The sequence below is a fragment of the Ovis aries genome, chromosome 9, assembly GCF_016772045.2.
Source record: "Ovis aries strain OAR_USU_Benz2616 breed Rambouillet chromosome 9, ARS-UI_Ramb_v3.0, whole genome shotgun sequence".
Taxonomy (NCBI): Eukaryota; Metazoa; Chordata; class Mammalia; order Artiodactyla; family Bovidae; genus Ovis; species Ovis aries.
This window is the reverse complement of record NC_056062.1, coordinates 38,918,259-38,944,371: the sequence shown is the minus strand read 5'-3', so window position 1 is coordinate 38,944,371 and position 26,113 is coordinate 38,918,259. Positions and strand designations below refer to the sequence as shown.

Sequence of the window (26,113 nt, the reverse complement as noted above, 5' to 3'; positions counted from 1 at the left end):
CCCGGAGTGTTCACTGCTGGATCTTGGTGCTTCTCTGTTGCTGAGCTTTGGCTTATGTTCTCCAGTATCATTCCTCCACCATCCCTTTCTTTATGCTGTCTGGCTGCTCTAGGTCCACACCCCAGCCCATCCAGCCAGTTTGCCATGGAGAAAGCCTTCATCTCTTTTCAGAGTTGCTGTCATGCAAGAAAAGATTCATGAACAAGGACTGTCATTGCCAGTTAACTGAATCATTAACTGAAATGAGATGTTTCTGTGGATCATTGAGCTGAAAGGGACCCAGGATAAGAGTTTCAACTGCGTTAGTCACAGGGGAGGGGTCAGATTGTCAGAGGAAGCAGAAGCAGCTCAGGGTCTGCAGTTACATTTGTTCAGCAGTTTAGGGGCAATTTTCTAAAAATAGGTCAAATCTTTAACGAAAAATGAAGTTTTCCTCTGTAACCACAGTAAATGTCTATTTATTGAAAGTCAGTTTGAATGAACCTGGCTGAGCCACAGAAAATTCTCAATTCCACTTAGAATTCCACAAAGGATTCTCTCACTAGCAGAGTACTGGGGATGTTAACCAATAGTCTATAATGTGATGATTTACTTCCATGCCATCCAGTAAATTATGCAACAACATAGAGACAACTCATCATGCCTTTTGGTCTGGCAGGCTTCAAAGGGAGCCTTGCTTTGTACCATCCCCCTGAGTGAGGCCAGTGACAAAGTCTAACCCTAACATCACTTAAGTTGTGCTCTGCAATTATTGGAAATTAAGCTGTGTCTTCCTCAAAGGGAGCCAAAGCCAAAGAAACACGTATTTGAAGGAATAATTTCAACTGCTCTTGGAAATGGATAACTTTCCAGTTTCTTTTCAAGAAAAGAAGATATAGGTGCTCTTAGTGCAGAGCTCCATTGCAGCATCTGTTCAGAGAGCAGGAGTGTGGAAATGGACACACACACACACTCACATGTACATTAAATTGCAATTTAGAGTGATTTAGGGGAAAAAATTGTAATCTTAGGAGAAAATGAATCAGTCTGTCCTTGATTTGAATGTTCCACTGTTGCTGCTCATATAGTTCCAGAGAAAGCAGAGTCCAAAATAGAGAAGGTCCAGAGAGGGCAGTAAAAATGAGAGGAACTAAAGGGCAAAGGTGTGATTCTAGAATCAAAACCAAGAATTGAAGAGCCTCACCTTGTTGCACTTGAAGAGGAGCAGAGAAGCATAAACAGTCAGAGGCAGGGAGAGAGGATTGATATAGAAAATAACAAAGAGAGTAGCAAATGGCAGGTGGATGGCTACTGTGTTGATTTTTTTGAGAAACAAAGCTTTGTATTGGAGAGATAATGTGTCCTCTTATAGGGGTAACATATGTAACTAAATAGCTGGGTGTTATGGGCTTCCCTGGTGGCTCAACCTTAGAATCTACCTGCCAATGCAGGAGATGCGAGTTCCATCCTCTGCCTGCTAGTCCAGGAGTCGGAGTTGGTACCTATAGTATGGTATTGACAGCTGAGCCCATTGTGAACCATTTACATCTTCCTGAGCACTAGAATCCTGGTGTCTGGGACTGGGAGCCCCTGGTTGGTTGGTTGACTTTTTCACGTTGTTCTGGTTAGCAGACTCTATGCTATGGGGAGAAACCCACACAATTGGATGGATTTGGATAAGTGTAATTTAAAACATTTTAAAAAGTGATCTGTAACTATTGTCACTGGCCTGCCAATGACAATGCAGGAGACGTGGGTTCGATCCCTGGGTTGGGAAGATCCTCTGGAGAAAGAAATGGCAACCCACTCCAGTACTCTTACCTGGAGAATCCCATGGACAGAGGAGCCTGGTGGGCTATAGTCCACGGGGTTGCCAAGAGTCGGACATGACTTAGCGAGTAAACAACGACAGCAATTCAGGTATTATTATGAACTGCCTGGTGATAAAGGAAAATAAGATGAGAACACAGACTTTTATGTGTTAGTTTTCTTTTAATGTGATGACATATGAGATGTAAATCAAAACAAGGCTATTACAAAATGTGTGTAGGATGCCTGGAACTACTAAAAGCAATGTGTGCCAAACTTCAGACCCTAGAAATTAGCCTGTTAACTGCTGTCATGAAGAAAGCAGTTTTAAAGCTGAACTTTGAGTGAGTCATCAAAGTCAGACATCAGTGAAGGTTGGAATGAACGTCTTAGACCAATGGGCGTGCCACTCGGTTCAGGGAACAGTGGCTGCTCAGCTTTCTACCTTCACGGGTGAGGATGTGTCTCCCAAGTGTTAAATCTCTCTCCTCTCCATCTCTCTCTTTTAAATTGGCTGAACACAAATACCATGTTCAAGTAGAGGAGCATTAAAAATCGATGAACTCGTAGGTACTGATTGATAATGATGGCCCCTGTATGGCCCTGACATTTGAATTTAGTTGAAGACTTTTATCTCTGAATATTATTCTGCTCCTTTCTCACTCTGTCTCATTTTGGTGTGCAATAACAGAGTGCGCACTCGAAACCATTTGAAGTGACTAAAGGGTTCTGAGGGGTGGTTACTTCAGAAAAATTGGCATTTCAGAGAGATGTGTTTTCCCCCCTATCTTTGTTGATGTTTGAAGTCTTCAAAGCATCACTCTGATCAGAGAAAAACATTTCTTGTGAAGCAGTTCTCTCTGAGAAGGCAGTGATTGGAGACTGGCCGGCTGTTGACTCAGATCTCTTTTAGAAGAAGTCGTTTTCACAGAGGGTATTTCAGGCTGAGGCCTGGGGCTTGAAAGATTTAGCTTCAGTTCAGAATACATAAATATAAAGTTAACTCAGCTTTGCAATAAGCTTCATAGTCAATAAGAAATGGAGTATTTTTTGAAATACCTTGAGACAGTCAAGTTTTGAGTCCGCAGTGCTCATTGGTGACCCTGTCCTGGGTTTATAGGTTCTGATTGCAGCTCTTAAATGTGATCACACACAGGGAATGGGAGGAAAGAGAATCTTCTGTTTCTCAGTCAAGTGGATAATTATTTCTGTCTCCTTGTTTGCATACAAAATTGTAGCTAAATAATCATTTCCAAATGCTGAAGCTTGGACTTCAGAAGTCATGTGGTTATTTGTGAACATTCTCTGTGTGCTTGGAACTGTGCTGAGTGTTTTCATGAATGATCTTATTTACCTCATATCACCCCTGGAATACTGTTATCACCTTCATCTCTGTTATTCATAGATGGAAACAGAGCTTGAAAAGGAAGAGCAGTTGGGTTGTTTGGGTCTTGGATAGCAGAGACTGGACAAGAACCAGCCTTTGGATGCAGTCTGTGTCCTTGACCTTCATCTTCTTTTTGAAAAATCATAGGCTCCTCTGACTAAGAAGGTTCCCTTTTACTCCATCTCAGGGAAAACTAAGAAAAGTGCACCTCACAAATAATTATAAGGGATTCTCATGAAGACTTGGCTCTAGACATTTTTCAGGTGCAACAAGCAATATGAGTACTGCCATATTCCCTCCTATAAACCCGTGAGAAGGTCTAGTGAGAAACCATTATGTAGATTAAAAAATCTCATGGCTTATCTGACTGGTACTTCTATATAAAAACAGCATGTAGATGTTATTTTAAAAAAACAGGACAATCCTAATAGGATCAGGGTTAACCCATTTAGGGAAATCAAACAGCATTTGAAGACATAGGAAGATAGAACTTTAGAAGTCACATTTCTTTCCTTTTTATAATTCTATTTATTTACTCATGGCTGTGTTGGGTCTTCATTGTTGTGCAGGCTTTTCTCTAGTTGGAGCAAGCAGGGCTGCTCTTCATTGAGGTGCAAGGGCTTCTCATTGTGGTGGCTTCTCTTGCTGCCTAGCACAGGCTCTCGGGTGCGCTGGCATCAGTAGTTGCGGTTTCCGAGCTCTAGAGCACAGGCTCGAGAGTTGTGGCACATGGGATTAGTTGCTCTGTGGCATGTGGGATCTTCCTGGACCAGGGATAGAACCTGTGTCTCCTGCATCGGGAGGCAGATTCTTTACTGCTGAGCCGCCAGGGAAACCCTAGAAGTCAAATTTCTAACTTGGGTTCTGATCTAGCAAGCCATTTAATTTTTCCCAGCTCTGATTTCCAATTCATATGTGAATGGATTGAATTAGAGGTTTGACTCTTCTGCAGTCAGGGAACCTCATCTTAGGAGAATGCACCAGTGAAATTTTATAGGAGTCCCATCAGTCCTCTAAAGTCTAGGGGTTTCTAGATTTTTGTTAGAACCCTGAATTAGTTACTATCTTGTGGGTTTCCCCCTCATGATTGGGTTAAGTCTGTGTCGGTGTTGTGTGAACCTTTGTGGGTAGAAGCCTCTGATTCACAGACAGTGATGCTTTGGTCGATTGATGCTATTCAGGTCACATTTGCTCAATGTCCTGGGTAATATGCTGGCTATAGGGTCTACTGATGACTAGAATTTCTGAAGAGGTGGCTGTGGGACTGGGAAGGGGACACATGGCCTTGGAATTGTCAGACCCAGATTATCTGGAATCTTCCTTAACCTGTCTGGCCTCAGTTTCTCCTTTTGTGTAAAGAATGAAGAATGTCTCGTGTGATGTTATGTGGCATTTAAAGGAAATAACAGATAATTTGACAAAGATAAATCAACTGCTAGATGGCAGTGAGCTTGGCAAAAGCTCATCATGTGTTTGCTTGTTGCTCAGACACTTCCGGTGGGTGGTGTCTGGCAGACTATGAGTTCTCAGGAGGTACAACTTGGCCAATTAGGGAGACTGCAGTGAGCTGATGGGAATGGTCTCTTGGGACTGTGGCAACCAATAGTGCATAACTGGAAACCCCGGGATCTGGGGAGGCTTCCTGAGAAGGGAGATAAACTTGAAAATCACTGTTGCCACAGGAAGAAGATGGGCTTAAACTTTTGAAAAATCAGAGGCATTCTTTGCTCTTTGGAGGGCTCAACAAGCAGCAAAGGGAGTTTTTTGATGAAAAAGCCTCCATCTAATATATTTAACATATAATCAGTGTTAGCATACAGTAACACTGTGATTCATTATAGAGATATACTTGGGAAGCATTTCAGAACATTTCTTCATTTGTTCACTTTTTCTTATTATGTTACGGCAGACATAGAAGGTTTTTTTTTTTTTAGGTATTACAGATTATCTCCTTCTTATTTTTATCTTTTTAAATTTTGGCTGCAACAAGCAGCATGTGGGGATCTTAGTTCCCCTACCAACCATAGATAGAACCAGTGAACCCTGCATTGGAAGTATTGAATTTTAACCACTGGACTGCTAGAAATGTCCCCATAAGAGCTATTTGAAAGAGGTGTATATCATTTCTGCATGAACAGATCCAGCAGGTTTTGACGGTTATTTGGGTTTATCTGGAGGCCTTCCTACCTCTGCTTCTGTTGTCTTCTTTCCTCTTGTAGAGGTTGCGTCTAATGTCTTAGCTGTGGAAGAATGAACTCAGTTTTTCTCTTTTTTGAAGTTTAATTTTCTCTTTTTAAATGCTTGTAATTTATGCATATTTTAAGTCATCGATGAGATTCCCATCTTGCTCATGGCCGGTCGACAATTAATCTGTTTTGTTCTGCTTTTATTTTCAGATTGAAGAATTTCGAAGGCTGAGGACACACGTGAAGGGGGCAGAGCTCGTGGAGGGCTGTGATGGGATTTTGGGAGACAATTTTAGGCCCACTCAGCCGCTCAGTGACAGAGTCATTAGAGCTGCGTTTCAGTAGCCAAAGAAAACAGGAGCTGACGTGTCTGCATCTGGGTACGTGTGGATTAAGTGAGGAAACAGGCACACAGTTGGACTTGCATGTGAAAGCAGCTCTCATGATGAACCTGTTAATTTAACAGTGTGAATGCACTTCATTGAAATTTAGGACACATTCTCAAGCCCCATTCATTACAGGTCAGGTGGTTTGTAAAAATTTCATGCCCTACTAGGGAAAAATCTACATTCCTTATGTTTTTCCAGCAGTGCAGCCTTTCATTCTATTGATAGGTTTTGCTTTAATATCAGCTTTCATAAGGGAAGGCACTTGAGGCAGGGTAACGGTGACACGCAAGTCCTTCTTCTTTGGTACTTTGCTGTGTTGTCGTAGCTTGAAACTGCAGCTGTTATCTCCTGATGAATGGGGAGCATGAAGAAACGGATGGGGAGTTGTGAAGCCTCAAAGCTGGCCACTTGTCCAGTGCGGATTTGGTCATCTTGCTTATTGGGGTAGGTAGTGAGGGTAGATCAGGCCAGAGTGATAATACTTAACCCTATGGAAGTGATTTTATTCAATAGATCAAGAAGCACTTGGTGATTATATAAAAGCAGCATGTTTCTTTACTGATGGGATATCTAATACTCTATACATTTTAATGTATTGGATTCAATGTATGTGTTACTTACCCTTAAGGAGCTAACAAAATAAACATCACAAACAAGGAAAATATAAAATATATATAAATGCCTGCATACTGGGTTACTTCTTCACTTTGTAGATTGACCAGGGTCACATACCTAGGTCGGTGTGTTGCTATGAAACCGCTGCTTCCTGTGAGAAGAAAGTGCCTGTTGGAACAGTTTCCTAGGAATCAGGACAGAGCTCTGACTGTTTAGTGGTCCGTTGGGAGTATGTCTTCTCACTGTATGTCAGTGGTCCAGTGGATGGGGGAGTCACAGAGGAACTGAAATCTCTAGCCTCCAAGAGCTCACAGTCTGGGACTTATTCCTCATGGCCAAAATAACAAAGTGTAAAACAGAGGCAACATTGTAACAAATTCAATAAAGACTTCAAAAATTGTCCGCATCAAAAGTTATTTTAAAAAACAAAGCTTAAGCCTGAGATGGTGAGCAGGACAATGTAAAAACATTTCAAAAGTACAGTTATAAATTATAATAAATTCCATGAATGAGAAGAACAAAAATGTAGAGTGGAGAAGATTTTGGCTAGAGGGAGTATCTTTGCAAAGACCCTCGAGGGTCCCCTCCCTGTGGAGATGGTAAGACTTTGATGCGCTGAGATGCCTGAAAGAAGCCCCCTGAGTCTGGGGTGTGGAAATGAAAGGGAGGGCCAGGCGGGGCCCTGTCAGCTGCGTTAGACGTCTTTATCTCATTGTCAATGTGTTGACATCTAAGGGTTCTCAGGGGAGTGGCCTGACCCCTGTATATTCTTAGGAGATCACAGTGGCTGGAGAATGAATGGACTGTGGGCCAGCCTGGGGGAGTAGAAAGGTATTTTAGAAGTCCATTGGGTAACCAAGGTGCAAGGCCTGGAGGCTTGGGTACCAGACTAGGAACAGTGCAGATGGAGAGAGTCCTTGAAAGTGAAATCTAGGGGTAAGTTGGATGTGAGGAAGAGGAGACGGAATTATCAGTGATAACAGCTGGGGTTTGGGGCTTTAGGAACTATGTAGGCATAGTGACAACAGGGAAGCTGGAGGGGATTCTGTCTGAGATGCAGAGATAGGACTGAGAGTGGCTTGTCAATCACAACAGTGGGTGGACCCCTCATGAAGGAAGCTGGAATTTCAAGAGTAGAGATCAGAAAAGAGGTCTGAACAGAATGTGGGAGTTGTGGGCATAGATTATGTGTGTCTGCACGTGTGCATACATATTATGTTCCAATAATACATGGGGATGACCTCATGTGTTCATAAAACCTTATGGGTTGCTTGATGACAAGTTAACCAAAGCACCGGGAAGTTAGGTCATTTACCCAGAGTTGCTGAGCAGTGGAAGTGGAAGTTGGACTCGGGCAGCCTGACTGACAGAGCCCTCTGTCATAAGCACTAAGGGTCGGAGGTCAGGAGCATCTCCACACTCGGGCCCTCGGGATAGCAGGAGTGTGAGGGATGTAGGTTGCAGTGGGCAGAAGTGGCGTTTGAAGGGAGGAGGTGGAGGCACCTTGTGATGGCGGCAGGTTCCCCCAGCTATCTTTTTTGCTCATGGTAGTGTATATATGGGGCCTCCCTGGCTGCTCAGCATGAAAGAACCTACCTGTAGCAAGAGACCCGCCTTCAGTCCCTGGGTCGGGAAGATCCTCTGGAGCAAGGCACACCTCCAGTGTTCTCATACGTACAGTATTCAGTATGGAGTGGAGTGTACCCACTCCAGTATTCTTTCCTGGAGAACGCCATGGACAGAGAAGCCTCGTGGGCTCCAGCGCATGGGGTCACACAGAGTCGGACACGACAGAGTGACTCAGCAGCAGCGGTGGCGGCAGCAGCAGCGGCGTGTATGTAGCAGCACTGCTCTCTCACTTCATCCCGCTCCCTCCTTTCCCCTTGCTGTGTCCACACCTTCATCCTCTAAGTCTGCGTCTCTATTCCTGACCTGGAAATAGATTAAGCTGTACCATTTTTCTAGATTCCATATATGCGTTAATATATTTTTCTCCTTCTGACTTCACTCTGTATGACCATCTCTTGGTCTGTCCATTTCTCTACAGATGACCCAATTTCGTTCCAAATGAAGCCTTTTTTTTTTAAACAAAAGAAATTCTGGAACTTTGTATATGAGGGGTGGGGAATGAGCCAATAGGTGGACAAGGATGAAGATGCTGTTTCTTGAGGGGCTAATCCTAGCAGTGAAGTCTGTGAAAAGTTGCCAAGGGATGGAATTCTAAGCACAAGCGTAGGCTGACTTTTGTTATGGGAATGGACACTTTTCCATGCAGTCAGAGGAAGGAAGGAGGTGGTGGTTTATAGACAGCGTTTTGTGACTTGCTTTACCGTTTAAGGGGGATTGGGGAAGAGCTGGGAGTCAGGGAGGGAAGCTGGAAGAAGTTGGGAGCAGAGGGTGGGGAGAGGGGTGCAGGCAGGACTCATCGGAGGGCAGGCAGAGAGGCACAGTGAGGCTGGTGAACTTGAGTTTATGAATTTATCCAGTGTAGGTTTGGTATACTCTTCTGTGAATATCAGTAACTATAAATGACACTTGGCTTGAGTTTTTGATCCATATCTTGCCCTCCATGCAAACTGCCTCTCTAAATATCTAAATAATTATCCCCATGTTATCTCTGTCTTACACACACATACACACACATACCCTTACATGTTTATGAGGAGATTGCATATATTTCAGATACATATGTTTCATATTCATTGTATGATAGGAAGACAATGTGTAATTCTCAAAGTTTTCAGTTAATTACAGTATTGATATTTTAAGAGAGAGGATGGATTGCTATCCTTGTCTTGGTGGCTGAGATTCTTGAAAGGGGGTCATTTTTCCCCAGATTCCTAAGAATGGTGTAGAAATTCTCTCAAAGAGGTGTTCACTTCTGACTGTATCCTTTCATGAATATATTTTTGATCCTTTTATCTTGAAATGTGTAATACAAATCTAGTCATACTTCTACATAAAAATTATATTGGGAAATCAGACTTATGGATGTGTGCTTTTTATTTGATATTTAATAATGCCCTAAGGCAGGTAATTCAAATTTTTATTAAAGTGAAATGATTTGACAGTCAGACTTTGAATTTAATGCATGAATGTTTCATTTAAGCTCTTAGAACTGAGAAGGAAAAAAAGTTTTTTTCTGATGGCTTTCTAAAAAAATGTTCAAAATAATTCAGATTTATTTTAGCTGTGCTTTACTAAAATAACTTTAGTTTGGGGATTTAAAATGACATTCATTTTTACATGACATGTCTAGACATCTGGAGGGTTTTGATAACCAAGACTTATTATTCCCATGAATCACCTGGGACTTTTTATATTACCATTTAAGAAGTATGAACTATGGTTTTGTACTTATTTAAAGAGTTCACATATAACTCATCCAGATACAAGGCTAGTTCAGATTTCTGGGAGCCAATTTACCCATCGAACTTTATGGATGTAGGAGAACCAAACGTTAGTAGCAACAAACCAGAAATAAGACCAAGCTTTCTAGCCAGTTTCTTTACTGCCCTTGGCATAATAATGTGACTTCAAAGACCCAGAAAGGGTCTCTACCCAAATATGAGGGTAAATTTGACACAGGGATCTTTCAGAAATACTTACTTTCTTTTTATTCCATTTTTTTTTGTTTGTTTCCTAATCTATTGGGAGCACACTGATCATTTCCCCTTTTAAGGGAGGGAAAGGAGATTATCTAGAATTTTTTGACATTGGTTTTTACAGAAAACAATTATGATTAGCTATAGTTACTGCAAACGTGTGTGTACTTTAACAATATTTGAGTCACAGGGGATTCAGGCTAATATATGAACAGTCAGAATAGCTTTCTAAAAATTGACTCATATTTAATGAAACAAACAGGCAAGTAATTATTTCATTGGAAGGTTAGTATTATTGTATTTGACGCTACCTGTGACATTTATTACATCTAAGAAGATGATGTTATAAGTTGCAAAAGTACACATGGGGAAGAGTTCAGTACAGTCTGAATATGACTTCAGGCTCTATCATAATATTGATACTAGCCTTGGAATGAAATAATTACTTGCCTGTTTTTTTTTCATTAAATATTAGCCAATTATTAGAAAGCTATTCTGTTTAAAAATGTGCCTGTTTCCCCTGTGACTCAGTTTAATTGTTAAGCAGCACACATGTTTACAGTAACTATAGTTAGTTATAACTATTTTCTGTAAAAACCAATGCTGCAGAACTCTAATTAAGGGGAAACTATAAGTGTGCTCCAAATAGATTAGAAAAAGCAAAAAACAGAAAAAAGGAAGATGATAAAAGATAAGTAAGTATCTCTGAATGATTCTTGTGTCAAACTTACCCTCATATTTGGGCACAGACCCTTTCTGGGTCTTTGAAGTCACATTCAGACTGTACTGAATTCTTCCCTGTGTATACTTTTGCAGTTAATCATGTTGTCTTCTTAAGTTTAGTAAATGCTATAGCTAGCATCAATATCTTATCAGTTTTCTTTTATAACCTGACAAAGTTGGAGGTTAGAAAAGGACAAGCCATTATGGAAAAGGAGGGGCTTTGTGGGGAAGGGATAATGTCAACTCTGAATGACCAAGTAGGCAAAAGCTATTATCCTTCCAGGATAAATGGAAAGCTCAGAGCCATATTTTTAGTCAATAGAACTTGGACTTGACTCACTCTAATAATTTAATATGATATACAGCATTAGGGTGAGAAATGAGAGCTCAATGGATATAGCTGTTTTCTATTTACTATATCATATAGAATTGTCCAAAAATGAATGAATTTCCTAAAGGACTTCAAAATGATTTCAAGAAAAGGCCAAAATACCAAGGGTGCTCAACCCATCTATTATGTGTTTATTGTATGATATAAAAGTTGTTATTAACCCAAGAATGAAAAATATCAAAATTGTATAGACATTTCTTCAAGATGACCGAAGAAGGAAAATAAGCCTTCCTTCCATATCTGTCTCTTTTTTTGTGTGTGTTGAAATGTTAATAATTTATTGAGGGTAAGATTGCTGAATGATTTATCCTTCCCCCTTCACTTGAATTTAAACAAAATTGTATTTGGGAGGAAGAAAAGAAAACATTTAGCAGTCATGGGTCAGCTTTTATGTTGAACATTAATATGTTAGGACACCTTAAGTATAGTAGATTTCATCATTTTAAACTTCATATATTTTCTATAAGAAAGACACTGAGACCAGGGTCATCTCACCTAAACATGTTGTATTGTGTCTCTTTCCTCATGGATGCTCATTATTAGTATTTCCTCAACTCAATTTTAATTTTTCCAGTTTGGGGCTTATTAAGAAAAGATTGTTCACAAAGAAGCATTCATTTCATTTTCCACCTCATTCACTGTCAGTTCTTTCCAGCTCTTCCTTTCCATGATGAAGTTCATAGAACTTCACTTGCTCAGTCATGTCTGACTCTTTGCAACCCCATGGACTGCAGCACACCAGGCTTCCCTGTCCTTCACCATCTCCTGGAACTTGCTCAAATTCATGTCCATTGAATTGGTGATGCCATCCAACCATCTCATCTTCTGTCGTCCCCTCTGTCGTCAAAACTTAGGAAAGCATGTTTGTCATAGACCCAGGGAACTGTGAAAACCCAGCACATAAAAGGGCCTTGCCAGAGGACGCTTGCTGTTGGAGTCCTCATGGTTCAGCCTAGCGGGCCTCCTCTCTTTGTAGGTGAATCACCTACACCCACAGCCTCTGTTACCACCAAATGCAGATAACCCTCATTCATATGCCTGCACCAGGCCTCCCTGTTAAGCTCTGGAATTGGATGCCCAACTGTTTGCATGACTTTTCTTCTGCATGTGCCAAAGACCTATATACTGAGTTTCAGACTCAGTATATAAAAGATTGAATTTATGATCTTAGTTTTTTTTGAAAAAAATTCTTTTGTTTCTGTTCAGATCCACTTGGTTACTTTCGTGTGTTTTTTCAAAAAATATTGATTTTTATTTATTTATTTGACTGCACCAGGGATTAGTTGCAACACATGGGATCTCTTTTTAGTTTGCAGCAGGTGGGATCTAGTCTCCCGCCCAGGGATGCAGCCCAGGCCCCCTGCATTGGGAGGATGGAGTCTAGTCACTGGGCCACCAGGGAAGTGCCACGATCATCCTTTGCAGACTAGCCTTCCAGTTTTCTCATGGTCCATCCATAGTGCTGCAAATGACATTATCTCATTCTTTTTATGGCCGAGTAATATTCCATTGTGTATATGTAATACATCTTCCTTTTCCATTCCTCTGTTGATGGACATTTAGAATGCTTCCACATCCTGGCTATTATAAATAGTGTGGCAGTGAAAACTGGGGTGCATGCATCTTTTTAAATTATATATGTATGTATCTTTTTGAACTATCTCTCAGTATATGCCCAAGAGTGGGATTGCTGGGTCATATGGTAACTCATATGGAAAACTCAGCAGTGGCCACAGGACTGGAAAAGGTCAGTTTTCATTCCAGTCCCAAAGAAAAGGCAATGCCAAAGAATGCTCAAACTACCGCACAATTGCACTCATCTCACAGGCTAGTAAAGTAATGCTTAAAATTCTCCAGGCCAGGCTTCAGCAATACATGAACTGTGAACTTCCAGATGTTCAAGCTGGATTTAGAAAAGGCAGAGGAACCAGAGATCAAATTGTCAACATCTGCTGGATCATGGAAAAAGCAAGAGAGTTCCAGAAAAACATCTATTTCTGCTTTCTTGACTATGCCAAAGCCTTTGACTGTGTGGATCACAAGAAACTGGAAAATTCTTCAAGAGATGGGAATACCAGATCACCTGACTTGCCTCTGGAGAAACCTGTATGCAGGTCAAGAAGCAACAGTTAGAACTGGACATGGATTAACAGACTGGTTCCAAATAGGAAAAGGAGTATGTCAAGGCTGTATGTTGTTACTCTGCTTATTTATCTTACATGCAGAGTACATCATGAGAAACGCTGGGCTGGAGGAAGCACAAGCTGGAATCAAGATTGCCGGGATAAATATCAATAACCTCAGATATGCAGATGACACCACCCTTATGGCAGAAAGTGAAGAGGAACTAAAGAGCCTCTTGATGAAGGTGAAAGAGGAGAGTGAAAAAGTTGGCTTAAAGCTCAACATTCAGAAAATGAAGATCATGGCATCTGGTCCCATCACTTCATGGGAAATAGATGGGGAAACCGTGTAAACAGTGTCAGACTTTATTTTTTGGGGCTCCAAAATCACTGCAGATGGTGACTGCAGTCATGAAATTAAAAGACGCTTACTCCTTGGAAGAAAAGTTATGACCAACCTAGATAGCATATTCAAAAGCAGAGACATTACTTTGCCAACAAAGGTCCGTCTAGTCAAGGCTATGGTTTTTCCATTGGTCATGTATGGATATGAGAGTTGAACTATAAAGAAAGCTGAGCACTGAAGAATTCATGCTTTTGAACTGTGATATTGGAGAAGACTCTTGAGAGTCCCTTGGACTGCAAGGAGATCCAACCAGTCCATCCTAAAGGAGATCAATCCTGCGTGTTCATTGGAAAGACTGATTTTGAAGCTGAAACTCCAATACTTTGGTCACCTGATGTGAAGAGCTGACTCATTTGAAAAGACTGTGATGCTGGGAAAGATCGAAGGCAGGAGGAGAAGGGAACGACAGAGGATGAGATGGCTGGATGGCATCTCTAACTTGATGGACATGGGTTTGGGCAGGCTCCGGGAGTTGGTGATGGACAGGGAGGCCTGGTGTGCTGCGATTCATGGGGTCACAAAGAGTTGGACACAGCTGAGCAGCTGAACTGAACTGAATATGGAGGTTTCTCCTATCAAGAGATTTGACACTATGTAATATCATTTTCAGGCTTCCCTGGTAGCTCAGCTGATAAAGAAACTGTCTGCATTGCAGGGGACCCTGGTTTCAATCCCTGTGTTGGTAAGATCCCCTGGAGAAGGGATAGGCTACCTACTTCAGTATTAATGGGCTTCCCTGGTGGCTCGTATTCTTGCCAGGAATCACTCTGATAAAGCATAGCAATACCATTCTCAGAATAAATTAATTGTTAAAACAGTAAAACCATGTTGGTTTTGGATGAGTCTGTTTTCTATCATGTCTGTATAGTCAAAGCTGTGATTTTTCCAGTAGTCATTTACAGATGTGAGAGTTGGACCATAAAGCAAGGTGAGTGCTGAACAATTGATGCTTTTGAACTGTGGCTCTGGAGAAGACTCTTGAAAGTCCCTTGGACTGCAAGGAGATCAAACCAGTCAATCCTAAAGGAAATCAACCCTGAATATTTACTGGAAGAACTGATGCTGAAGCTGAAGCTCCAATACTTTGGTCACCTAATGCAAAGAGCCAACTCTTTGGAAAAGACTCTGATGCTGGGAAAGATTGAAAACAGGAGGAGAAGGGAATGACGGAGGATGAGATGCTTGGATGGCATCACAGACTCAATGGGCATGAGTTTGAATAAACTCTGGGAGATGGTGACAGACAGGGAAACCTGGTGTGCTGCAGTCCATGGGGTCGCAAACAGTTAGACACGACTTATCGACTGAAAAACAACAAATTTTCTATCACATTGCTTCTTTAAATGCCTGCGCAATTTCTAAATTCTTATACTTTTAGTGGTTAGAAACTCACAAGTTTTGATGGCTTGTCTGTAGAATATATTTTCAAAGACATCTTAGAAGCGTGGAGTTGAATTGGATCTCAGAAAGTTATTTAATCTAGTCTTCTGCCTGAAGAGGCCTTCAACTAAATTATTACAGATGGTTGATTTCCATATCTAGGAACAAGCAAACAAACCTTCATTGTATGAGATACCTACTTCAGAGGTTTTTTATTTTAACTCTTGCATAATGCAAAAGGAAAAATAAAAACAAAAAAACCTCAAGAAATAGTCTCCTGGTAAAGTATGAACTGAATTGGAGCACCATTTTGATAGTAATATTTTTTATGGTTTACCATAAATGAATATTTTTGATGAATGTATTCCAAGATTTATGTTTTTCTTGTGTTAGCAGCATGTGAGATTTCCAGTAACCTTTATGGTACAGAGAAGCTCGTGTAATTTTTCACAAACATGAATGAATGTTGATTTTAATTTTAGTCGAGGTACAACCAATGGTTCTCTAATGGTATCTTTTATTTCAAGAATGATTATGTTTAGTGGGTCCCAGCAATAAAATCACTGTAATGAGGAATAAAAGATTGTAAATAAGAATAACAGTGTTATTAATCATCTAAATTAGTCATTTATGGCACATTTCTTGACCTGAAATATTTCCATAGGAAATAATGCTAAAATCCACATTTACTTATAATTAGACATAATACAGATCTGCTCCTTAAAATAGTTGCTCAAATCCCAATTCAACTTAATTTCATTGACTTTGATTCCTGGACTGAAAGCATTAAACTTGAACCTAGTGAAAAATGTGTAATATGTGCATTCAATTAAGAAGTAATTAGATACTCAATCACCCTTACAACACACTTGGGATTAGGGAAGAAGGAAGAAAAATGTGACTCACTGTTGTGTATAAAACAGTTCTGTTAATGAGTTTAGTGCTAATTGAGATTGAGAAAGTGTCAAAATAGCATAAGGTAGATTTGCTTGGGAAGAACTTTAAAAGCTAAGTTTAGCGGTTTATGATACTTTGGTGCAGAAGCATTGGATATGACTTAGCAGTTAAACAATAACAACATGTATGCAATATACAAAGCAACCTGATGTGTTCTTGAGTTTTGGTTACAGTTTGAAAATGTGTTTACTTTATTATTTTATTTTGACTGTGCTGGGTCTTTGTTGCAGTTTACAGGCTTCCCCTTGTGCCAGCTTCTCATGTTGCGGAGCATGGTCTATAGGTGTGTGGGCGTCAGTAATTGTGGCTCCCAGTCGCTGGAGCACAGACTTAGCAGTTGTGGCACACAGGCGGAGTCGCTCTGCAGCACGTGGGATCTTCCTGGACTGGGGATGGAACCCATGTCCCCTGCACTGGCAGGCAGATTCTTTACCATGAACCACCAGAGAAACCCTACACCTTCATTCTAAGTGGCACATTCTAGTGAGTGATGACAGGAAAGAACGAACGCTGTTTTGTGTTTCAGACCCTGGGCTAAATTTTATCTCATTTAATCCTCACCTTGATCTCGTGAGGCATGTTCTTTTATTTTCATTTTAGAAATAAAGACCCTAAATCTGAGAGGGGTTGAATAACTTGCTCAGGTCACAGACAGTACACTGCAAACCCAAGGTTCACACCCAGGCAGGTTTCATTGCAAACCCTGAGCTCTTTTCACTGCACATTTCAAATAACAAAGGGCATATAATTATGAAGTCCTTGCATATCTTTGCCTCCTTATCTCTCTTTAAAAAAAAAATATTTATTTATTTATTGGCTGCACCACAAAGCATGTGGGATCTTAGCTTGTCAACCAGGGATTGAAGCTGTGCTCTCTATGCATTAGAAAGTAGAGTCTTAAGCACTGGACCACCAGGGAAGTCCTTCCTTATCTCTTTAGATAGGTTCTTAGGATTGAGATTTCTAGGGAAAAAGGACATCCAAGTTTTTACTTTTGGTATCACATTGCTAATATCCCCAGTTGCTGCTCAGTCACTCAGTCGTGTCTGACTCTTTGTGACCCCATGGACTGTAGGCAGCCAGGCTCCTCTGTCCATGGGATTTCCCAGGCAAGAATATTAGAGTGGATTGCCGTTCTCTTCTCTAGGGAATCTTCCCAACCCAAGGACTGAACCCATGTCTCTTGTGTCTCCTGAATTGGCAAGCTGATTCTTTACCAATAGCGCCACCTGGGAAGGCCCAATATCCCTAATATTTTAAGGCTAATTTATGCTTGCATCATGGGTTCAAGGTGTTTTTGCCCTTTTAAAAATTGGTCACTTTATGCTTTTCACCTCTTTCTCATCTCCTTTTTTACTCCTCGCTGTCTTGAAATGTGTTCATCTCCATTTACCTATTGAAATTTCTGTGGCAAGAGTCACTGTTTGATTTTCTTTCTGTTCTTTTTCCCTGTGTCTCTAAATAGAACACATGCTCGCAGCAGAAAATTCAAATAATACATGATAGAATGAAGCAACAAGTGTCTCTCAAACCCTCCTGTCAGTGATGAGCACTGGGTTGAATGTGGAGGCCCCCTGTGGCTCAGCGGCAGATGGATGGCTTGGGCTCCATTCTGACTCCACCACCAGTTATCTGTGTGGCCTTGACAAAGTTACTAATATCTCTGAGTCTCTTTCTTTCTTTTTTAAAAAATTCTTTAATATTCTTTATTGTAGTATGAAGACTCTGCTTTTGGAGATTTTTTTACTGAATTATCTTACTTAAAGAGGGACACAGCAGTGGGTTATCAATTAGCTGAACCAAACTCCCTGAAACAAAGGTCAGCCAAGCAACTCTGCAACTTCTAAGAAGGACTCATGTGCACATGTGCTTTTTTATTTTTGAGAGCTTTTCAGGAAGTTCTTCAGTGGTAATTTGATTTGCGCTCATTCCCTAGGGTGTCTTCATAGAAGATAATTTAAGGTTCAGAAATAGTCACATGAAAGATAGCATCTGTTATAATTATATTGAAATAGCTGATGATTTAGAAGACTTGTTAAGATTATGGCCTTACTTCAAGGTCTCATTATGAACAATGATCATTGGGTAATAGAAAATTTCCTTTTATAGTTAAACTTTCTTATTATTTATATATAGATAAATGAGTATTTGGAGGAAGTCCTAACGAGGGAGAAAGTCAGCCTGATTACCTTTGTATATTTCAAATGTTATTTCTTCAGATTATTATAGCAGGTAAATTAAAAAAAAGTTTTTACAGTATTGTGTTGGTTTCTGCCATACAACAACGTGAATCAGCCATAATTATATATATATATATCCCCGTCCCAGTTCAGCCTCCCTCTTCTCCCCAGATCCCAGCTCTCTAGGTGATCACAGAGCACAGAGCTGAGCTCCCTGTGTTTTACAGCAACTTCTCACCAGCTATCCACTTTACACACAATAGCATATATATATTGATGCTATTTTCTCCATTTGTCCCACTCTCTCCCTTCCCCACTGTGTCCACAAGTCCATTCTGTATATCTGTGTCACTTTTCCTTCCCTGCAAGTAAATTTATGTTCTGATTACCAAATGATAGACTTATTAGAGAAAGTTTAGAAAATATACAAATGCGTAAAAAGGAGCTTGTGTATCAAATCATGCTAATCCATTAAACAGAAAGGCTTTTAGTTTTGTTTCCACCATGAAGTGTGTTAAAATAACAGGAAAGAGTTTTTTTTTTTTTTAAGTATGAAAACTTACAAGATTAGAGAAGACGAAGAGAAGGCAGGAACAGTATTTTGGAAGCAGGTGGTTGTGCGGGAATAGATTTATCACACACGAGGAACAAGGTTGTTTAATGACGGTATCTCTCAAAGTCCCAGGAATTGGTGGCAATGGATGTGTCTAGAAGTTGAAGGAGGCTCAAATCATCTGGACTTGTTAATAGCTGTTGGAGAAGCAGTTACATCTTCAAGAGCCCTCCTAATCTGTGGTGGAGCCCTGGAAGTCCTTATGCTGTGATGAAGGCAGAGTTCCTCTTAGAGCACATAGGCTCGATTGAGGGTTGGGAAACCTTTCTGAAGACAGGGCGATTAAATAACATCTTTACGGTGCACCTCCTTCCTCACTCATCCGTCAATACCCTGGCAGGAAGACCTCTACTCAAATGGCAGATGTGCTTGACCAAAGTAATCCAAGGAAACAGGTGTGGGATCCAGGAAACAGGAGATCTGACAAAGGGGAAAGGCAAAGGAGATCCCCAGAGTGATGGTGAAGTGAGGTGGCCAGCGTGGAGGGTGTGAGTCTGGATATTAGCAGGCGAGAAGGTTCTAGAACAGCTTCCTCCAGAAATACAAAGTTGATAGACTGCGTGATATGTCTTAACTTCTTGAGAGGAGAGTCGGACAATTGTAGGCAATTTGGGATTGAGTACCTAGGTGGGGAAAGCTTGAGATAACAGTTCATTCCAGAGAAAACAGAAAGTTGTGCAAGAAAGGAAAATGAATGATATATTAATATAGGTAGTTCAGCTCTGAATAATATTTCTATTTTTGCTAAGTTACTTCAGTGGTATCCGACTCTTTGCAACCCTATGGACTGTAGCCCACCAGACTCCTCTGTAAACTGGAGTGGGTTTGAATTCCCTCCTCCAGAGGATTTTCCCAACCCAGGGATCAAACCTGCATCTTTTATGTCTCCTGCATTCTCAGGTAGGTTATTTAGCATAACACCACCTGGGAAGCCAGATAATATTTACATCATCACAATAAAAAATTGAATATTGATCCCACCAAAATTACTCTATACTGTATTGGGACATGGAAGGGAAGGGTTTACAGTGTGTGATGTTTGTGTGTCTGTGTGTGTGTGTAGAGTGGTGGTGGCTGAGAGAAGGAAAACAGGATATATCTATCTGTCTTTTGTCTAATTGATGTTTTGGCCATGGTAGCTTAATTTTTTGCTTCCCTCATGGCTCAGGTGGTAAAGAATCTGCCTGCAATGCAGTAAACCCAGGTTCCATCTCTGAGTTGGGAAGATCCCTTGGGGGAAGGAACGGCAATCCAGCCCATTATTCTTGCCTGGAGAATCCCCGTGGACAGAGGAGCCTGGTGAACTATGGTCCATGGAATTGCAAAGAGCTGGACATGACTGAGTGATTAAGCACAGTGCACACAGCTTAATTTTTAGAATAATTGGATATATTCTTAAAATGAAATTGAATTACTTTCATAAACTTGGAATCTCTGTCTCTAGAACACCCTTTCCCAACTGTGTTCTGCAGAGCAGTGTTCCCTCGAGATGTTTGTTTGATTAAGAGGTGACTATTCCCATACATTGGGAAATCCTGAATATAATATTTTCCTTTTGGAGATTAACAATGCACATTAGCGTATTAGAGACAAATGATTTAGTATGAAAGAATCATGTTTTACTCAATTTGATCAGAGTTTTCACTGTTTTTTTGACTATAGATCAATTTTTTCCACCTAACCTCCAGAGTTATGTGGAACATATTTGAGCAAGTGGCAGGGGGGCCTCCAGTTTATTTTCCTTTTTCAAAAAATTCATGCAGGCTGACCTTTAGGCTTCCTTTAAAAAGCTCTAAAATTCTGAGGCTTGACAATGTGGATCATCAGTTAGTTTTATGTCAGTCACTTTGATTTATAATTTGTTGGGTTATAGTTGTCAAATGCATATATGAACAGCATCCTATTTTACCTTCAAAATCATATCTTTGAGGCATAATCTTAAAATATTTGATTATGGCTCATTATCTTATTTGAAATTTAGTTTGGAAATATATACCCTAGCATTATTAATGTTTTCTAATAAGTTGTTCCATATAGGGAATACCAGCCCACCTGACCTGCCTCTTGAGAAACCTATATGCAAGCAACAGTTAGAGCTGGACATGGAACAACAGACTGGTTCCAAATAGGAAAACGAGTACGTCAAGGCTGTATATTGTCACCCTGCTTATTTAACTTCTATGCAGAGTACATCATGAGAAACGCTGGGCTGAAAGAAGCACAAGCTGGAATCAAGATTGCCGGGAGAAATATCAATAACCTCAGATATGCTGATGACACCACCCTTATGGTAGAAAGTGAAGAGGCGCTAAAAAGCCTCTTGATGAAAGTGAAAGAGAGTGAAAAAGTTGGCTTAAAGCTCAACATTCAGAAAACGAAGATCATGGCGTCCGGTCCCATCACTTCATGGCAAATAGGTGGGGAAACAGTGGAAACAGTGGCTGACTTTATTTTTCTGGGCTCCAAGATTGATGCAGATGGTGATTGCAGCCATGAAATTAAAAGACGCTTACTCCTTGGAAGGAAAGTTATGACCAACCTAGACAGCATATTAAAAAGCAGAGATATTACTTTGTCAACAAAGGTCCATCTAGTCAAGACTGGTTTTTACAGTGGTCACGTATGGATGTGAGAGTTGGAATATAAAGAAAGCTGAGTGCTGAAGAATTGATGCTTTTGAACTATGATGTGGGAGAAGACTCTTGAGAGTCCCTTGGACTGCAAGGAGATCCAACCAGTCCATCTTAAAAGAGATCAGTCCTGGGTGTTCATTGGTAGGACTGATATTGAAGCTGGAAACTCCAATACTTGGGCCACCTGATGTGAAGAGCTGATTGATTTGAAAAGACCCTGGTGCTGGGAGGGATTAAGGGCAGGAGGAGAAGGGGACAACAGAGGATGAGGTGGTTGGATGGCATCACCAACTCAATGGACATGGGTTTGAGTGAACTTCGGGAGTTGGTGATGGACAGGGAGGCCTGGCTTGCTGAGGTTCATGGGGTCACAAAGAGTCGGACATGACTGAGTGACTGAAGTGAACTGAACTGATGTGAATATATACATACATGTGTGGTCATGTGTGTGTACATATGTACAAGGAAATCCATACATGTATCATGTATGAACAACTTAAAAAGTATTCTATTGTATCATAGTTTATTAAAGAAGGAAATTGCTTGGTTTTTCTCTAGTTTTTTTTTTCTGCAGTGAATATTCTTACACATAAAATTTTTATATAATTAGGTGATTGTATCTCTATCATAAGTTCTAAGAAGTGTAATTTTGGGGGAAAAGTACATGCATAATTTTGATAGATACTTGTTGCCCAAAAAACTGGACTAGTTTATGTTTAGCAACTGTATGAACCAGTTGTGAGTTTCCCCAGCCCATCTGTTGTAACATGAGTAGATGTATTGAATGAAAATCTTAGCTGATATTGTTTTCTAAATGAGAAGACTCTTAGTTATCTCAAAATGTATGCTTGTTTCCTATATTATTCTGTATTTATTATTTCTTCATTTATTTAATAGAATTTGGGGACTAGGAAGAAGTGGTCTTTGTGCTTAGTTACCACCTGCAATTATTACACAGGAAATTAATGACAGCTACTAAAAGCTTTATTATTTTGCATGACATACAAATTCTTTGTTTAGAAAACAGTTCAAGCATTCATTTATTTGGCTTGAAAATATATGTTTCTATGAAATTTTGCTTTAATAGATTCTGTCAAAGAAATAAAGTTATGGTAGACTTTGTAGAAAAATTTCAGAGATGCCAAACATAAGCATGAAGATACTTTTGAAATTTCCACGTTTTCTTACAAAATTTCTCATTGTTGCTGTCTCTTGTTGGGTTGTAGAAAAGACTTTTCTGTTTGCTGTGGAAGAATACCAGTAACATAATTGACTCCTTTTTTGCCTTGAAGGAGGAAGACAATGGTCCTATGGTGTCCTTGGATAAGAAACGGAAACTTTGAGCTGCAGCTTCGGTTTATCCTCAAAGCCTGCATTGTTTTCTTCGTCTAATCCAACTGTGATGGACATCTGCGACAGTTGCCTGTACACGAGCTCTAATGAAATATTAGAAATGGCTGTACATTCAAATGGAGCCCCATATTCTGTATCCACATCACTGCTGCTAGTATTCACATTTTTGCACTTACTGTTTATTGCTTATGTGTAGAGGAAATGAAACTAGTTTTCAGAGTTATTGTTAATATGAATGCATATATATCATGTATTAACACTGAGACAGGAAAAATACATTTCCAGCATTTGCAGTCCTTCATTTCCTGTCTCCAACAGAAAATTCACTCATTCGGAGAATAATGTAATTCTTGATAATAAATTGAGAGTTCTGATCAAGAGCAGCATACAGCTTCAAAATGGAATGTGAAGGATTAGTAAAAATCTTATCCTGTGTTACTTTTCAATCGTCATACCATGATTAATGTCAGGGTGATTTGTTATAAAACATAATTTGGGAGTTAATGCAAGAACATAATACTTACTTTATATATTATTTTCTTAGTTAGACAATTTAATTGAATATACGAATCTAATCATATTTATTTGACATATGAGAAGCTGTGGTTTCTAGAAATTTGAGAAAGGTGTAAGAAATAAATAGGATAAAAAGCAGATACTTTATTTTTGTTTTATAGCTTTATTTTCCATAATAGAAACATAAATTTAATAGTATGGCATAATAATTAAGTGGTGTACATTGTGTAAGTCTTTAAAATATTTTGTTCTATAGGCTTCACATCAGTATATTGAGATATTTCTTTTGAAGATGATCAATATCTTTATTTTAATTAATATTAAGTGCTACTGGCTAATTTAAGCATATGCTTAGATGCAATTAGATGTGGCAGAACGAGATAATTTATGTAAAGCAGTAGAGTGGCTGGCACAAAGCTAGTACTTAGTACATGTTATTAGTCGTCGTTATAATTATTCTTGTAAAACTAATGACTTCAGTAACATAGACCCAATTTTGAGGGATTTCATGATACGAAATATCAAAGTTAGAAATAATACAGATGCAGTTAGGTAGTATGTGTTGAGAAATTTTAGATGTGTTGGGTGGAGGTTGTAATAATGAAAAGCATTAAATGCAAATTAAAAAAAAAAATCACACCAACTATCCCTGAAAATGGAAGCCAAGATGGCTCGTGGTAGACACTTGGGCAGTCGGAGTCATATCTCTGGGGCTGTGGGTGGGGACAGTGGTTTGCTTCTTGTGAATTGACTCTCCTGCTTTGCAAGCAGTGTCCTGGGTCGGGGCGAAGCCTCTGGTTTTTTGGTTTTGTGGCTTGTCTTGCCCAGCATGAAACTTCCACCCTATGAATAAGCTGAGGTTAAGGTGAGCAAGGTCTTGGTATTCTCAGTCTGCCTCTGGGTGGAAAACCTCTGCTCTGTGAGTGGGGGTTGGGTGGAGGAAGGGGGCTTAGGGGCTCTTGAAATTTAGCCTCTGTAAACCTTTTAAGGATCCCTTGATTGAGGTTTGAGGGAAGAAGGAACCTCATCTTCCTGGCCATACCCACCTAAAATGGATATTTAATCCTACTAAACTGGAATGAGTGTGTTTATGGCTCAGATTCCAAATATTTTTACTGAGATTCAGGAGAGTTTTCTTGAATACATTTTTCTCCATTTGTTACATGTCCTTAAGAAAATTTATGGACACTTTGCATTTCTTCATCTTTTTTTTTAATTAAAGTTTTTCTTCTGGACCATTTTTGAAGTTTCTACTGGATTTGTTACAATATTGTTTCTTTTTTTTTTTTTTTTAATGTTTTCATTTTTTGCACATGAGGCATGTGGGATCTTAGCTTCCTGACCAGGGATTGAACCTGCACCTCCTGCATTGGAAGGCAAAATCTTGGTCACTGGACCACCAGGGAAGTTCTCCCCTCACTTTTAAAAGAAATTCTGTCAGGTATGGTTATATCACTAGGAAGCAAGTCTGTGGAGCTTCTCATGTGGCCATTCTGGCTGTAATGCTCTGTCATCTAAGATGGTACGTTACTCAAAAGGTTAGGCTGTCAAGTTCCTTTTGGAATTTTCACTTGAGTAAGCAAAACTGTGTGTCAAATACCATCATTGTGATTGAGGGTAGACTCATGCTTTTGGATACCTTAACGTTTCCTGAAAGTGAAGCTGACATAACAATAATAGTCATTAACCTACTGTGTTTATTACTTACTCTGAAATTTTCTCCATTTTATTTTTCTATTTAAGAGCAATTAATTAGTATGTGCTGATTAATGACTTTCAAGTCAGACCTCTACAAGACTGTGCCTCAAGATAGCATGTGCATGAAGAGGCACCCCAGAAATCTCATTTTCCTTAGAATCCATGCACTTCTGTTAGAGTATATTAATAGAGCAGATATTGATATGATAAAAAGCAACCTCTATTTACTTTCATACAGAATATTATTTGCATCATAGTATAGAGTATTATGTAAAAGATGAGGCATTCTACATCAATGACGTAACACAATCCCTAAAGAGAGGCTCACAGAAACATTTGTTTCTCTTGCTATGTTCCCTTCCTTTGTTTAGAGGTGTTTTCTTCTGCTACTCTTTTTTTTAACTTTTGGCTGTGCTGGGTCTTCATTACAGTGCTCAGAGTCTTCTCTAGTTGGGGCACACGGTTCTAGTTGCCCTGCAGCGTTATTCTCCAGTTAGTTAGGGTTAGATGTGGGATGTTGGTTCCCTGAGCAGGAATGGAAGCACATCCCCTGCCTTGGAAGGTGAAGTCCTAGCCACTGGACCAGCAGGACGTTACTCCTGTGCTACGTCTGTGTGACCCTGGCAACTGACACATGACCCTTCACGTGGGTTTTTCTTTTTTTAAATGATAACAACATAGAAGAAAAAGTTTTATTGGAAACTTTATGTTGTGTTTGACTTAGATTACACTTTAATAAAGTACACTAGAAATTTTCTACTTCTGGTTATACAGGAATACTCATTTGGGGATGATGCTGTTGAGTTTTAAGAAACTTTTCAATTTCTAAAACTTCAATGAATCTGCATGAATGACTGACCTTGTAAGGCTTTTACATGGCCACCATCCAATGCAACACTGTAGTTTTAGTGAGTCAATAAAATTAAGGAATTTCTTAGCACTGCTCCAAAGACCTATATAAGCTTGTGTTATTCCCTTTTGGGCTGGATTCATTTCCAGAATGACTCTACTGCAAAATTCCTTTGATAAACTTTAACTGCTTTCAAATTACATTGGAATTCAGTCAACTTCAATAGGAATTTTCTTCTGAAATTATATTAGAATCTGGCAAAGGGAATTAAAAAAATGCATAATAAAGTTTATACATTGCATGAAAAACATGTTATTTTT

General features: G+C 39.7%; 1 protein-coding gene across 3 annotated transcripts in view; it reads left to right on the top strand.

Annotated features, from left to right (window-relative positions):
• Window positions 1–25,702, top strand: part of CA8 (carbonic anhydrase 8) — an 88,084-nt gene extending 62,382 nt beyond the window's left edge. For 2 of the 3 annotated variants that reach the window (XM_027972976.3, XM_027972975.3), the window contains exons 8-9: window positions 5,572–5,741; window positions 22,669–25,702. In XM_027972976.3, the coding sequence (XP_027828777.1) occupies window positions 5,572–5,706 (135 nt within the window). In that variant the 3' untranslated portion in view covers window positions 5,707–5,741; window positions 22,669–25,702. Of the gene's footprint in view, window positions 1–5,571; window positions 5,742–20,780; window positions 21,926–22,668 lie in introns of those variants that run through there. The other variant, XM_060393434.1, reaches the window with a different exon arrangement.
• The last annotated feature ends 411 nt before the right edge of the window (window positions 25,703–26,113 follow it).